The sequence below is a fragment of the Lupinus angustifolius genome, unplaced genomic scaffold, assembly GCF_001865875.1.
Source record: "Lupinus angustifolius cultivar Tanjil unplaced genomic scaffold, LupAngTanjil_v1.0 Scaffold_16_35, whole genome shotgun sequence".
Taxonomy (NCBI): domain Eukaryota; kingdom Viridiplantae; phylum Streptophyta; class Magnoliopsida; order Fabales; family Fabaceae; genus Lupinus; species Lupinus angustifolius.
The window spans coordinates 6,691-21,419 of record NW_017718885.1 but is presented as its reverse complement, the minus strand read 5'-3'; the positions used below and the strand labels follow the sequence as shown (position 1 = coordinate 21,419).

The 14,729-nt window shown below is 31.7% G+C and overlaps 1 protein-coding gene across 2 annotated transcripts; it reads left to right on the top strand.

Annotated features, from left to right (window-relative positions):
- Positions 1-7,533: 7,533 nt before the first annotated feature.
- On the top strand, positions 7,534-13,528 carry LOC109337970 (kinesin-like protein KIN-10C). 2 transcript variants are annotated; one of them, XM_019575087.1, is made up of 18 exons: positions 7,534-7,864; positions 8,501-8,657; positions 8,789-8,989; positions 9,090-9,279; positions 9,371-9,576; positions 9,692-10,281; positions 10,382-10,424; positions 10,720-10,773; positions 11,034-11,090; positions 11,208-11,264; positions 11,385-11,441; positions 11,688-11,769; positions 11,856-12,145; positions 12,230-12,276; positions 12,595-12,616; positions 12,696-12,764; positions 12,874-12,912; positions 13,271-13,528. In XM_019575087.1, exons 1-18 carry the CDS (start codon positions 7,677-7,679, stop codon positions 13,313-13,315), a joined length of 2,394 nt encoding a protein of 797 aa, XP_019430632.1. In that variant the 5' UTR covers positions 7,534-7,676; the 3' UTR covers positions 13,316-13,528. The 2 variants fall into 2 exon arrangements, with proteins under 2 accessions (XP_019430632.1, XP_019430633.1); XM_019575088.1 differs by lacking the exon at positions 11,034-11,090.
- Positions 13,529-14,729: the final 1,201 nt, after the last annotated feature.

Genomic DNA, 14,729 nt, shown 5'->3' with positions numbered 1-14,729 from the left:
TGACTCGCCTCTTGTCTTGATTGGTTTCTTGGCATACTTGAATTCATTGGATGATGTTCATGGATATCTTGATTTGATTATTTCACTCTTGCGTGTTTGATTTTGCCCATTTCATTGCATTTCCTATATTTCATTGTGAAATATGTGATTTTCTTAGGTGTTTCATTTTCTAGTTTTTGTTATCTTCTTGCATAACTCACTTTGGTGCATGTCGGTTACAATAGCCTTATTTCTTGATTTTGCCCAGGAGTAAAAAATGTTAAGTGTGGGGGTATTTGATGAGTAATATATTACACACTATTCATGACCTTAATCTAGCATGATTGATGATTCGTGGTGCCTAATTGACTTTGTTTCACATGGTTTAGTGTTTTAGACTTTATTGGACTAATATTCCTAAAATGATTTAATTTGGGATTATTTGGCTTGATTAAATCTATTATTATTTTCACATCATATTTGGTACCAATGTCATTTTGGGCATTATAGAAGTGGAGGATATGTGTTGAAGTGAAGATTGTATTTTTATTTTAGGAGTTTTTTATTTGTAAATTCGGTTTTAGTTTCGGACCCATGTTTTTAGCCCATTATCGTTTTATGTGTTTTGGAGGGGTTAAATTCAGATTCCCCACTTCAAACACATATACTCTTCATTCCATCACTTTACATTTTCGTTTTTTTCCTCTTTTTGCTCTGCTAGGATTTCTTCATTGCATTTCAGTTTTCACTTCTTCTTCATTTCATTTCGGTTTTGCTTCCGTTTTCATGGAAGGCTAAACTTGTAGACTAAATTCCATTTCTTTAATATTGATTTCTCTATCCTACTTCTGAATATGGTTGCTTAATCCTATTGTTTGGAAACTAGTTTGTGAGTTTATCTTTGTTTAGTTGATTTACTCTCTAGTGCATGAACGCTTAGTTTGTGTGAATTTGTTAATGTTTCATGCTTATGCTGATTCTGCTTAGTTAAAGGTTCAGGTTGTGAAACTGTGCAAATTAGGATGATGGTGTTTGGAATCTGATCTTAATCATTTGAAACCAAGGATTGAGTTGTGAACAAACGAACCAAAGGGATTTAGTCATTTTATTATATTGTTTAACTACTATTTCTGAATTTGATTTATTTTCATACTATCCAACAACAAAACCCCCTTGTGTATGTGAATATAAGGTGTTTTAAGCTTTGCTTGAAAGATAATCCTTGGGAAATGACCTAGGAGTCACTTCCTAGTTGTCGCTACCCCGCTTTTGTGGGTGCGACGAGAAATATGCAATTAAATGCAATGGAGTCGCCATCGATATTTTTTAGAGGGAAAACATGAAAAACCAATTTTTGAAAATATGGTTGATTTGCTCAAAAATATAAATTGAGTTCGGAAGTCAATTATGGATGAGGAAGGTATTAGGCACCTCATACCGCCTGCTATAAAACGGTACCTAGATTATTTTTATGGATGTTTATTCAAAACATTAATTTTACCATCACATTTATTAAAAAAAATAAGGAAAGACAAAAAAAATTTATTTTTGTGTGCCTGATAGAGAAATAACTGCTCCTACGTATCTCTAGCTACAATAGAGAAATCAAGGCTATGTAGTTCTTTCAGAAAAAAGGTTGATTGGTTGATATATTTTATTTATTTATTTTAAATAATAGGATAAGATAACGCGACAGGTCACTGGTCCCATAGTGCACTACTTCTTCTTGATTTAGTTAAGTTATTTCGAAAGTGTCAACTTAAGGTAACACGACAGAGAACTAGTCTTATAGTGCACTACCTCTCATTGATTTAATTAAGAAAATGTTGATTTAAGGTAACGCGACAGGGCACGAGTCCCATATTGCATTATCTCTCATTGATTTAATTATGAAAATGCCAATTTAACGTAACGCGACAAGGGACAAGTCCCATAGTGCAATACCTCTCATTGATTTAATTAAGAAATTTTCAATTTAAGGTAATGCGACAAGGCACAAGTCTCATAGTGCACTACCTCTCATTGATTTAATTAAGTTATTTTAAAAATGTCAATTTAGGTTAACGCGACAAGACACAAGTCTCATAGTGCACTACCCCTTATTGATTTAATTTTGAAAATGTCAATTTAAGGTAACGCGACAGGGTACAAGTCCCATAGTGCACTACATCTCATTGATTTAATTAAGTTGTTTTTGGGAATGTCAATTTAGGGTAACGTGACAGGGCACAAGTCCCATAGTGCACTACCCCTTATTGATTTAATTTTGAAAATGTCAATTTAAGGTAACGCGACAGGGTACAAGTCCCATAGTGCACTACCCCTTATTGATTTAATTTTGAAAATGTCAATTTAAGGTAATGCGACAGAGTACAAGTCTCATAGTGCACAACCTCTCATTGATTTAATTAAGAAAAAACTTCACGTTGTATTTCCATGTATATATAAATATTATTATTGATTTGTGAAAGATAATAAAATAAATAGCATACATAAATAAATAAATAAATAAAATAGAATAAAAAAATAGTAAATAAAACACAAACAGTAACAATCAAATTACAAAAAAAAAAACAAAAACAATGGCTAAAGTGGATAAATGGGTGATAAAGAAAAGAAATGAACACAAATTGGAGATTTAGGGGGTAAGTTTTGAAATTGATTTGGGGATTAGAGTTAAATTAAATTGGGGTTTAAGGTTAAATTAAATTAGGGGTTTAATGTTAAATTAAATTGGGATTAAGTTTCAAAATCAATTTGGGGGATTTGGGTTAGGTAAAATTAAATTGGGGTTTAAGTTTCAAAATCAATTTGGGGATTAGGGTTAGGGTAAAATTAAATTGGGGTTTAGGGTTAACGGCAATGTGAGATGTTCAACAATGAAATTAGTTTACAAACACAATTATTTGACAGTACACACACATTATAATAACAAAAAGAGAATAAAATAAATGAGAAGAGAAGTATCTCTTTAGAGCTTATGGAAATTGAAGATGATACCTTTGTTTTAGTTTCTCCTTTCTCTCCTTATTTTTTCCTTTCTAAGTATGCCTCTTTCTCAAAAATTAAGGTTGTCTCCCTTTTTTTATGATTCCCTTTTGTGAGGATTAGGGTTTCTAATCCGAATCTGGTTGGGCCAAAAGGGCCCAACTTCTTTTCAATTTTTCCCCACATTTCCACTTAATTTAAAATTTACACATAAATTCATTTTTTTAAAACCAAATTTTTACCCAGGTCAAAATTAGGTGTTTACACTAGTATTGTAATTTTTAATTGTTATATTATTTGCATCGGGTACGACCTCGATCAATTTTGTTTTTGGTTGTATTTTCTTTTGAACTTCTCATGTACTTGATGCACTTATTTTGTAACCTCTCGTAATCTCGGCATTAACTTTGATTATGTTTTAATTATTGCGTGAAACATTGACTATATCTAGTTTTTGTGTTACATTAATTGAATGGTTAATATATTCCTTATATGACTTATCTTGCCATTAATCATTCTATGTTATACCTGCTAAAATCACACAAATGGATATATCTCACAATTCATTTCAACCATAATCTGATTTTATAATGAATAATGGATTAACTTCATGCATATAATTGATTAACTAATAAAAATTGTGCACCTGTTTAATTCTTCTAAGACTACTTAATCGATTATCCTTGATTACTTAATCGGTTAAGACCAGTAAATTTTGTGAAAATCTTTCCTTGCTTTTGGCCATTACCATCATATACTATCATAGCTTTTTGATCATGCCAACAGAGGGAGAAAGTGTTATTTGAGCTGTTTTGCAGGTTGTATTGAGCTTCCACATGAAATCTTGAATGCTACCCTTGTATCACCTCTTACATGGTTTGAGGGGGAGAACAAAGTGAGGGGGATATTTGTTTCAGAGTTTGTCATCATAAAAAAGGGGGAGATTGAAATGGAAAATAGTCAAAGAATGCCATCAATGATTAACCTACTTAGTTTTGATGAAGACAATGAGATAAATGAAATCTTGAAGACTTGGAAATCACCAACAAACTCAAGGTCAACGTCATAGAGATTATGATTGCTTTATTTGTTTAGAGTCATAAGATGTTTGCCTAGTATTCAGTTTAGGTTAGGTAAAACTAAGATAGAAGTCTCACAAAAAGCCTAAAATGAAAATCATATAGGTAGAGACATCCATCTTAGTATATATATATGTGTGTGTGTGTCATATTCTTCCATCATAAAGAATGTTTACCATACAATAAAGAAAAATCATTTTCATACAAATTAATCGATTAACTTGGTTGATAATCGATTATATGTTGTTGAAATTTGTTAATCGATTAAGGTATTGTATAATCGATTAAAAGGAGCTACAATAGCTAACCTTCCAAGATTTCTGGCTTATTAATCGATTAAGGAGTTTAATAATGGATTAAGCCATAACTGAAAACTATTTTCATAAGCATGTTAATCGATTAATGTAGTATATAATCGATTAACATTTGTTAAAGTCAGTTACATATAAAAGTTGTGATTTTAACAAATGTGTAGAATTAATAGATTTCAATTTTTACACGTTGAGAAAAAAAGTAAAACCCAAGATTCTCAAAGCTGCATTTTCAAAGTATCTTGCTTATCTTTCAAAGGTTTCTTGCATAGTTATCATAGAGAGAAAATAGAGAATTTATTTTCATTGTGCTATAATTTTCATTCAATTGGAAAACCATGCATAAACTTCACATTTAGTTTAATCTGTTTAAGGTTATAGAGCCAAAATTAGAGTTTAAATCAGCGCATTAAGTATGCAAATAACTCGGCTATTCTTCAGTTACACAAGTATTGTTCTTGTGGTGTGTTTAGTATCATCACATTAGAGAATTGATTATTTTCATGGAGCAGGAAGTCTTGGATCGAGCGACACTTTGGCTGGGGCCAGATTCACGAATGGTGTTAGTATCTTAGTAGGTGTATAGAGTGGCCAAACCAAGCGTGTAGGCTCAACGGGTTCAAGAAAGAAATCTCTTGCTAGGTGTATTAGAAGAGTGCTTGTAATCAAACATTTATTTTCGATAGTGAAGAAAAATCTCCCGAGATCAAAAGGGGGCCTGGATGTAGTTTGCAAGTGGACTCACAAATCAACCAGGATAAAAATCATTGAGCACCTTTCTCTTTCCCTATATCTTTTACAATTCTGTCTTTACATGTTTTTCTGTTTCAATTGCATTCTGTGATCTGTGTTAATTGGCAACAATATTCATATAATCAATAATCAATTTAGGACAATAAAGATCAACAATCATCATTGTTTTTATTGCAAGAAAAATCAGTTTTTCAAAGAATCAAGAATCAACATAATCGATTAATGCTAACTATAATCGATTAAGATACCTATCAATAATCGATTAACCTTGTTATTAATCAATTAATTGCAGTAGTGTTCTGTTCTGTGCATAAATTGGAAAAGTGAGATTAGTGATCTGTTATACCTATTCACCCCCTCTAGGTGTGTTTTATCTTACTGGTACCCAACACATATTTCAAAAGAGAGTTCCTTATTAGAAATTAAGGACATTGAATTTACATAAAGAATGAATATCATATATCATATTAAATCGTATTTTTATGTCTCATCGGCTTATCATGAGTAGGGATCATCTCCATTACTGGAGATAGAAGTGACCTTTTTTACATTTAGTTTTAAATTTTCTTGCAAGTAAGGATAAAAGTATCATTGCAAATGTAAGCAAACTGATATAATTAAATTTTTATTTTCTTTTTTGTCTTATTTTGTACAATAGTTCCCTCTCCAATATAAGAGTGGAATGTGACTCGCTTATCATATATATTATCCTTTGTACAAAAGATTATAACCCAATGTTGTAAACTCTATGCTAGATGTCAAACTGCAAGAGGCACCATATTAGGTTTAAACAGTTAAACCGTCCGGTCAGACCTGGTGATTTCATATATAATTAATAATTTTTATCTATAAATATATAATTATATATAAATGTAAAATTTTATATAATTAATAATTATGTATAATTATATTGAGGTAACACCTCTCTTTCTTTTTTGGATTGAAGTAAAACAAAAGATTATAGTAGTGAATTGTCCAGTTTTTCAAATTTTAAGTGAATTGTCGAGTTTACTTCCCGTGTTATTCCGGTTTAACTGAGTTTAACACGGTCAGACTGGAATTTCCCTAGTTCAAAGCGGTTCGACCCTCATCAATTAAGACTGCAAACCATTTCAAGTCCGGTCGGACCGCCTGATCCAGTTCAGTTCTCACATCACTGCTATAACCTCTTTAAGATAATGTGATTATTCTTGGCAGGGGTGAGGCTTGTCCCTTACCCGCCCTAAATGTCGGCCGAGTAATTTTTTTGAACCTTGATCCGGCCCTAGACCCAAAGCTAATCCGACTCTAAATGTCGACTAGGGCATTCTTTAAACCCGAACTCAGTCTTGAACCCGATTAAATATAATGCATACTCATTTTAGATAAAGAATTCTCAATGTTATTTATTATTATGAATATGTAATTTAACATATAAAATGATATATGTGTATATCATTAATCATATAATGAAGAAAAAATTAGAGACTATGATACTTTCGACAAAAAATGTGTCATTACTATGTACACATTTGAATAGAGACACATACAAATATGATGAGTGAGTGACTATGCGATGGGTTGGTCCGAGTCATGCTTGATCCCTACTTGACCCTAAATAGTGATGGAGTCTAATTTTTGACCTGAACCCAACCACAAACTTAATAAGACCTAACTATATTCTAGTCCATCATCATTAGACTATACCAGGTGAGCGAGAAGCGCCAGATCCTGCTCACCCCGAAAGTAACACTACACACTCCTAATTTTCAAACCTTACTATGATCATGATTTTTATATAATTTCAATACCAAGTAAGAAAAATTAAGTCATTCTTAAGGCAGTTAGTTTTTTATAATAAGTGGAGTCACAGAAGATATATTATTATATAGATAGATGGTATTAAAACCAAGGAATGAAATTAACTTTTTTGTATTTTATTTTATGGAATGAAAAACTAATTTTATATTTTTCTCTCCTTTTAGACAATTTTTTATGAGGAAAATATGTATGTATTAATAAGGTAAGAATTTTTTATACTTTCATTCCACCATTTATATTTAATCACAATTAATTTTTTTGAATATAAATAATTAAATAATATAAATAAATGATATATAAATAAATGTTTACCCTAAAAATATTAGATATCATATTTTGTACTCATTATTCAACTTTCATTACATTATTATTATTCATATTTAATGACTAATGACTTTTAAATATAAAAAATACAAATAAATAGTGTATCATTGATTGACATTGTATAATTAAATATTTACACTAATACTCCATATAAATATCTAAATATGAATGGTGAATAATATAATAACAATATATAAAACTTATAGTATATAAAATTTGTATGTTTTTTATTCCTTTTATAAAATTACCAAAACGCACAGCTTAATAAGCGTATGAAAGAAGTGTGACCAACGGATACGACTCTGTAAAGCGCGCGATAAAGCGAATTTGAAATCTCTTATTCTAAAGGCTCCTTCTATAACATCCTTCTCACTCTTTTCTTCAAAATCAACGTTCTCTTTCGTTTTCGTCACAGATTTCGTTTTTCCCGTACTCCATTTGAATGGCTTCGAACCAATTCGATTGCACCAAGTTGAACCCGGTTCGGAGGGTTCGGCTTGTGGCTAAAGTCCGTGGGTTTTCGGGTCCGGTGGGTGAGGCTTCAAGAACGGTGAACTGGGTTTCGGTGAACAAGCCAGAAGGGGAAAACTCTGAGGGTGTCACTATTTCATTCGGAGAACAATCTTCTAGGTATTGTTAATTTATGAGTTCCATTGTTTCATAGATTTTGAATTTCAATTGCTTACATGAATAATTGTGAATGAATGAGGTTGATGTGGGCACAATTGTGGTTTGTCAAAACATCTGAAAATGAACCACTGCTATTTGAATTTGAACATTATGGGTTTTAAGAGTGGAAATTCCCTTGTCTTGTAAATTGTAATTTTCAGGATTTGTGGTTTCTCGTAATTGTGCAGAGTTATTAGAATTGAAGTTTTCATAAATTTCTGATGAATACTAGAACTCTAAAACCTAATTTAGGGGAGTAAAACAAATTTTGTTAATGAATTTTCAATTTGAAATTTCACCTCCTTTTGGTTTGGAAAAGTTGGATTTTTAAGTACAAAGAATTAAATCAGCACGAATAACTTTCGGGGAAACAAGATGGGTTCTTAGTGTAATTAAGCTAATTCATTAGAGTAGGTTAGTATAATTTCCTTGTGATGTTATTGTAGTATCTGTTTGATGAAAACTTAGAGCTTCTGATTGTAGTCGCATTTGAGCCATCAATTTCTTAGTATTTTAACGATTCTATGTTGTGAGTCAATATTGTTGTAAGAGGGTCATGGGTGTGACTGTTACTTAAAGTTAACCTTGGTTGTGCAGTCAGTACTTGGTGGACTATTGCTATGAAGATCATGAAGAAAATGAAATCATATTTATAAGAGAGGTGAAGCCACTTATTTCAGCAGTTTTTGAAGGTCATAACAGCACTGTTATTGCATATGGAGCCAGAGGTAGTGGAAAGACTCATGTAATTCAGGTTAGACACAGTTAGTCATTCTAGATGTATATATTTTATTTATCTCAATTTTATATCTGAATCATAACAATCTTAAATGTTAGTTTATGTGGAATTATGTATGTATGCTAACAATTTGTTTGATCTTGAAGGGTTCTGATGAAAAACAGGGTTTGGCAGCTCTTTCTATCTCTGAGTTTCTTTCAATGGCTGAGAAAAATGGAAAATGTATAGCTCTTTCTTTCTATGAAGTTGATCATCAGGAGCATGCTGTTGACTTATTAAATCCAGGACAACCACCAATTTTGGTTTTCGAAGATCGTGGCAGAATTCAATTTAAAGGACTGACTCAGGTAAATATCTTTTGTACTTCTCAGTTTATCAGACTACAGAAAATAGAAATCTCAGATGGACAAGTAATATGGGGCTGCGTTTTATGTTTTTTGCTTGCAGACTCCTGTGAAATCTATTGCTGAGTTTCAGAATCTGTACTTAACTGCATGTTCTGCACGAAAAGCAACTCCAAAAAAAGGCTATGAACATGCTTGTAGAAGCCACATGGGATTAACTGTGCATGTCTTTTCCAAGAATGAAACTATAGAAACTGGTCTTGTGAGCAAAATGAATTTTGTTGATTTGACAGGTTATGATCTTTGCTCAATTGAAAGATGTCAAATAATTTAATGTCCTGGCTCATTTAAAATTCTACTAACAGTTTGTGCTTTTACTATCAGGTTATGAAGATGCTAGAAAGAAAAGTATTGATGTCTCTTGCCATGCTGAGATTAACAAGATTAACAAGTCTATTTATGCCTTGCTGAATGTTTGTCAGGCTTTGAGTACCAATGATAATAGGGTGCCGTATCGGGAAAGCAAACTTACACGCATATTGCAGGATACATTGAGGGGAACTAGCAAAATTTTGATGGTTGCCTGTTTGGTAATCATGACTGTGATTTTTAGTTCAAACTTTCTTTTCTAGTTCTTCTACATCCTTTTGTCTCAATAATTTAATTCTAAAATTTGGTCTTTCTCTTTGCTGATTGTCAATTTAGAACCCATCTTTTTGCCAAGACACTGTTTACATGGTAAGCTTAGCATCACGGTCATGCCAATGGAAACATAAGACACCCTTGGAGTCCACAAAGAAGAATGAAAGTTCAATAAACAAGGGAACAACTTCTCAAAAGAGCAAGATAAACAAAAGTATGCCAATACCCTTTAAGCCCACAGAGAAAAATGAAAGTTCAACAAACAAGGTGCCAGCTTCGCAAAAGAGCCAGATGAACAAAAGTACTCCAACACCTTTGGAGTCCACAAAGAGAAATGAAACTTCAACAAACAAGGCAGCGACTTCTCAAAAGAGCCAGATAAACAAAAGTATTCCAACACCCTTAAAATCCACAAAGAAAAATGAAAGTTCAGCAAACAAGATGGTGACACCTCAAAGAAAGCAGCTAAATAAAAGTATTTCAGCACCCTTAGATTCTGCAAAGAAAAACGAAAGTTCAGCAAAAAAGGTTGTGACTTCTCATAAGATCCAGGTACCCAAAAGTATTTCAACAACAGCTAAGAGATTACCTGGCTCCAGGTCAAATATGTATGAAAAGAAAGATGTTGTTGCAAAGCCTGCAACCAAAGGAAGGTTTGTAGTGATTTTTTTATATTTTTATTAGGTTAAATTCTAAATTGCGTATTTACTGTTATCTGTTTACGAATATTGATTTTTTTCCTTTTAATTGAAGAAAATTATTTGATGAAGCCAGTCATTCTGCTAAAGCTGATAAGGTATTAATTTCTTTATTTATGGATACTTTTGTTTTATATTTTCCACTATATGTTTTAAAGAGTACATGAGCAAAACAACTCATTTTGTTCGGATCGAAGTAGGGGCTGACGAAAAAATGTATATAGCTATGAGAATATCATGTAGTCCAGATTAGTTTTTGATGAAATCTATCTTGTCTATCTTTCTCTATATATGTCTGTGTACGCTTGGGTTTTTTTCTCTCTTTGAAGAAAGTTAAAGACTAACCAAATACTAGAATTCTGTTTTACTAAGTATTAATGGATTTCAATATAGGCAATGCCCTTGTCAGCCATGGGTTCAACCTCGGAGACTTCAATGCTGGAAGAGGTAAAGATTTTTGAGAAATGTATTTCGTATTTATTATTTATATAGTTACAAATCAGGACTGGACAATTGAGGCGGAGAACAAAAGTGTATGACTATTCCCCTATTGGAGGTCTAATTAATGAATAAAATTGTGTAGGAAATTTCCATTGCATATGTTACCTAAGCATCAGAGTTCTGTGTAATAGATATTCTATATTTTTTATTCTCATGCTGTTAATGATGAAAAGCTCACTGGATGGATTGGTTGGTATCTAATGCAGGACAATTCATTATTGGAAGCTGTAAATCATGCCAGCCCCAACCTTGGAGGGAAAAATGTAATCAATTAAATACCTTAATTCTCATCATGAACAAAACCTTGACATAAAAAGATGGTCCTGTTGTTGATATATGTGACATAATACTTTGCTGAAGGAAGTCAATGTTTTATGCAGGATAATTCCCTTCCTGATGCTAGTTCTAACGTGAAACTCAATGTGATGGTGGAAGAGGTAAGGAATTGATCTCATAGAATTTAAATTTGACCAGGACCTTCTTTCAACTAAAAATATTTGCGAAGTTGTTAGTTGACATCTGTTCATTCAGGAAATTGATAAATGTGGTTTTTGCAGGATCACTCGTCTTTGAATGCTAATGCCGAACTGGAACTCCATCCCATAATGGAAAAAGTAATTGACCTGAGTTTATCTTATTTCTTTTCATTTCAAATTTGGCCTTTATAAAACCTATAAAAAGTTAAAACCTACTTGGCACCAAATGCTTGCATGATTGATATTGGACTTCGATTCATCCCAATGCTCTTCTCCCTTGGCAGTTTCTTTTAGTCGTTAGAATGGAAAATCCATGGTAACACATAAGTGTTTTTAGGTGGCTCAAGTACTAATGACAAAAAATATTCTTCTATGTTTCTGTAGGGAATTTGTGGGGATGGAGAGGATCAGGATCATCAAGAGAATCATGCCCCTTATGTGGGTGCCTGCTCTGAAGTTCAAGAAGGTATGCAAGTAGATGAATTTTGAGAGAGACATTGCTTGCCTAATCATTTAATACATATTACATTTTTTTTCTTTTTGTCATTACAGGCATGAGCACAGAGAACAGTAGTTTAATGTCAAACGAAGTTGGTTCACCACCCATTAGTTCTCAGCTGCGTGATCTGTCTAACAGTCTTAAGTTGCTCTATTCGTCAACTCCTTTATCCGTGCAGATACCAGAAATGGAATGCACTCCACTTAATGATCAGATCTCTACTGATATTGTGGAGCCAAAAACTCCTATAACTGAACAAAATATGAGAGTTATTGATAGATGGGATGTAATGAATGCTAAAAGTCCTTGGGAAGCATTCAGCATGCGAGGTTCTGGAATGAAGGTTTGATATATTCATAATATTGCATACTGACTTTGCTTAATATGTGCACTTTCATGTTTTAAACAAAATTTCTTTTATTTGCAGAATTCTCTTGTGCAAGAGTATCTTAAGCTTTTAAACACAGCTGACAAGTAAGTGACTATGTTGTTTATATTTAATTTTAATTTTGATGAAAAAACACTTATACTTTTTCTCTTATACATGACTTGCTTGTTGAATTTATGTTTCCAGATTCTCGAAAAGTATTTCTTGCATGATAATATTAAAAACAAATTTTTGACATAATGATCAAAATTCATGGATGAATTATCAATATGCATGCCAATTCATATGGTAACAACAAATATATTGTAATTATCGTAAAATAAGTTGTAACCTTTTAAATGATTTAGAATTTCATACAGAAAACTAATTTGTTTCCTCAATATATTTCTTTTGAATACACACAGGGATGAACTGAAAAAGTTGAAGGTAAGGAATGTCCACCTTCCAATATTAAGATTACTTGTATTTCTGATATACTTCAACTGATTGAATCTTTTCCTTATAGGGGATCGGGGAAAAGAGAGCAACTTACATACTCCAACTTCGTCAAGAATCTCCCGAATATTTCAAGAGTGTATGTCTTAGAAAGTTTTGACAATAGGAAAATTTATCTTGCCTTTTTTTGTTGTTGCCAATATATGCCTAATAATCTTGGGATTCTTATCCCAATTTTTCATTGACAGCTTGATGATTTAAAGGATGTTGGACTCTCAGCCAAGCAGGTATAACTTTTCTCTTATAATATTGTCATCATTTTCTTTGGGATTCACATCTTTTAGACAACTGCATTTTGCTTAAAACTATATTTTTAAATACTAAAGTGCATTTTTAAGAGTTGAGGTTTGGAATGGAAGAAAGAGAATGCTTTATTATGGTACAATAATTTTCTTTCCATTCTTTCCTTTCCGAGATGCAACTTGCAAATACCCTAAAAGATTTAGGGTACAATAACTTTTCTTATAAAAACAGCTGAGGGAGTTAATCTGAATCCCTTTGAGTATGTGTGAGAATATGGATGATTAACAAAGAAGAAATTCAATAGCTAATTTCTTCTTCATGTATGTTTTAATTCTTATGCAGGTTAAGGAACTCATGAAAAAGGAAGTAGGAGGGCTCTTTAGTTAGTTAGAAAAGCATTGCTAAACTTATATGATTAAATATTTTGATCATGTATAATTGTGATATCTATATTTAAAGAGATCCCATATTGCAAACTAAAGTTGCCCTTTATGCTTCTGTACCAGCAATTCTTCAACCAAAAGTTGATATTTACTTGTGTGACAATGACTTCTGTATTGCCTTATTGGTATTCTTTATGTAATGCTTAGATATTGGATGCTGAAAACAAAAAATGTCCATTGTGGAAAATAAGGAGTTTAATATTTATGTTATAGAAAAATATGTATGCACTATTAGTCACAATAAATAGATATCACACTATTTATATTTTATACTATTTATGTATATTAATTTTATTCATGAGTCAATGATTATTGTTGGTATAATGAAAATAATTATTATACAATGTTGACTATAATCAATCAAAAAACTGTTATCGTTACTATTTTTTTTAAGGATAGATAAATAGAAACAAATTATTTTTCGTAGAAATAATAGTTTACAACGATTACAATCTTAATAAATTTAAAGTATCATATTATCTAGCCTATTAAACAACTTGTCACCTAAAAAACAAAGTTAATGTCATCAAACAAAGATATTTTGGATTGTTAACTTTGATTCCATTTTTTTGTGTTCATGCTCGTATTGTGTTTGGACCATTCACTCGACCAAAATCTGATATTGGGTCTCGTAGGTAAAAGGTTGCCCCAATATTGTTCCATCATTTAGGTTGTCACATATGGCCAATCCTCGATGGCAGTAGGGGAAAAATTTCGACCGACAATCTTCTAAAATGATGCCCATTTTAAGTATGGTCCACCATAGCCTGTGTATTTTGAAATGACACTCTTTTGATATGAGACAATGATTAGTTTCTTATAAATTATTACTCTACGTTAGTGATAATATAAGCACATTGCATGTTTGAGTTTGGATCTCCTGAGACCAAAGTAAGAATACACTAACAAAGAATATGAATATTTAAAAATAGTCAAAACAAATAACTTTGTAAATAAAAGTATTAATAAAATTATGTCAAATTTTCTCATTACATTTTAAAATAGCAAAAAATTAATAAATAAAAGAAAGTTCATAAGTTTTTAACACAACTTTATATACAAACTAAAAATCAGAATTGAGTTAAGAGGAACAAAATGTAAGCACTTTGATATGTTGGTATATTAATAAAGTGTATCTAAATATACTATCTTCATAAAATTATAGACATTAGAGTATTCTATTATTATTTTCAAATCTTATCATGTTTGAAGAACATGAGTAAATAAGCATCCTATTGTGTAAATAAATATTTCAAATAAATAAAACAATGAACTACATTCTATTATGTATGTGTCTGTATTTTGTAATAAAATTTGATCCTTGCATTCCATTACAGTCAATAAAATCTCAATCATTG

What these genes read in the sequence shown, in the direction of transcription:
- LOC109337970 (XM_019575087.1), top strand. Translation starts at nt 7,677, where the DNA reads ATGGCTTCGAACCAATTCGATTGCACCAAGTTGAACCCGGTTCGGAGG. An exon ending in CCAACCTTGGAGGGAAAAAT is followed by an intron (nt 11,091 to 11,207) that starts GTAATCAATTAA and finishes TGTTTTATGCAG; the next exon opens with GATAATTCCCTTCCTGATGC. An exon ending in CTCCCGAATATTTCAAGAGT is followed by an intron (nt 12,765 to 12,873) that starts GTATGTCTTAGA and finishes TTTCATTGACAG; the next exon opens with CTTGATGATTTAAAGGATGT.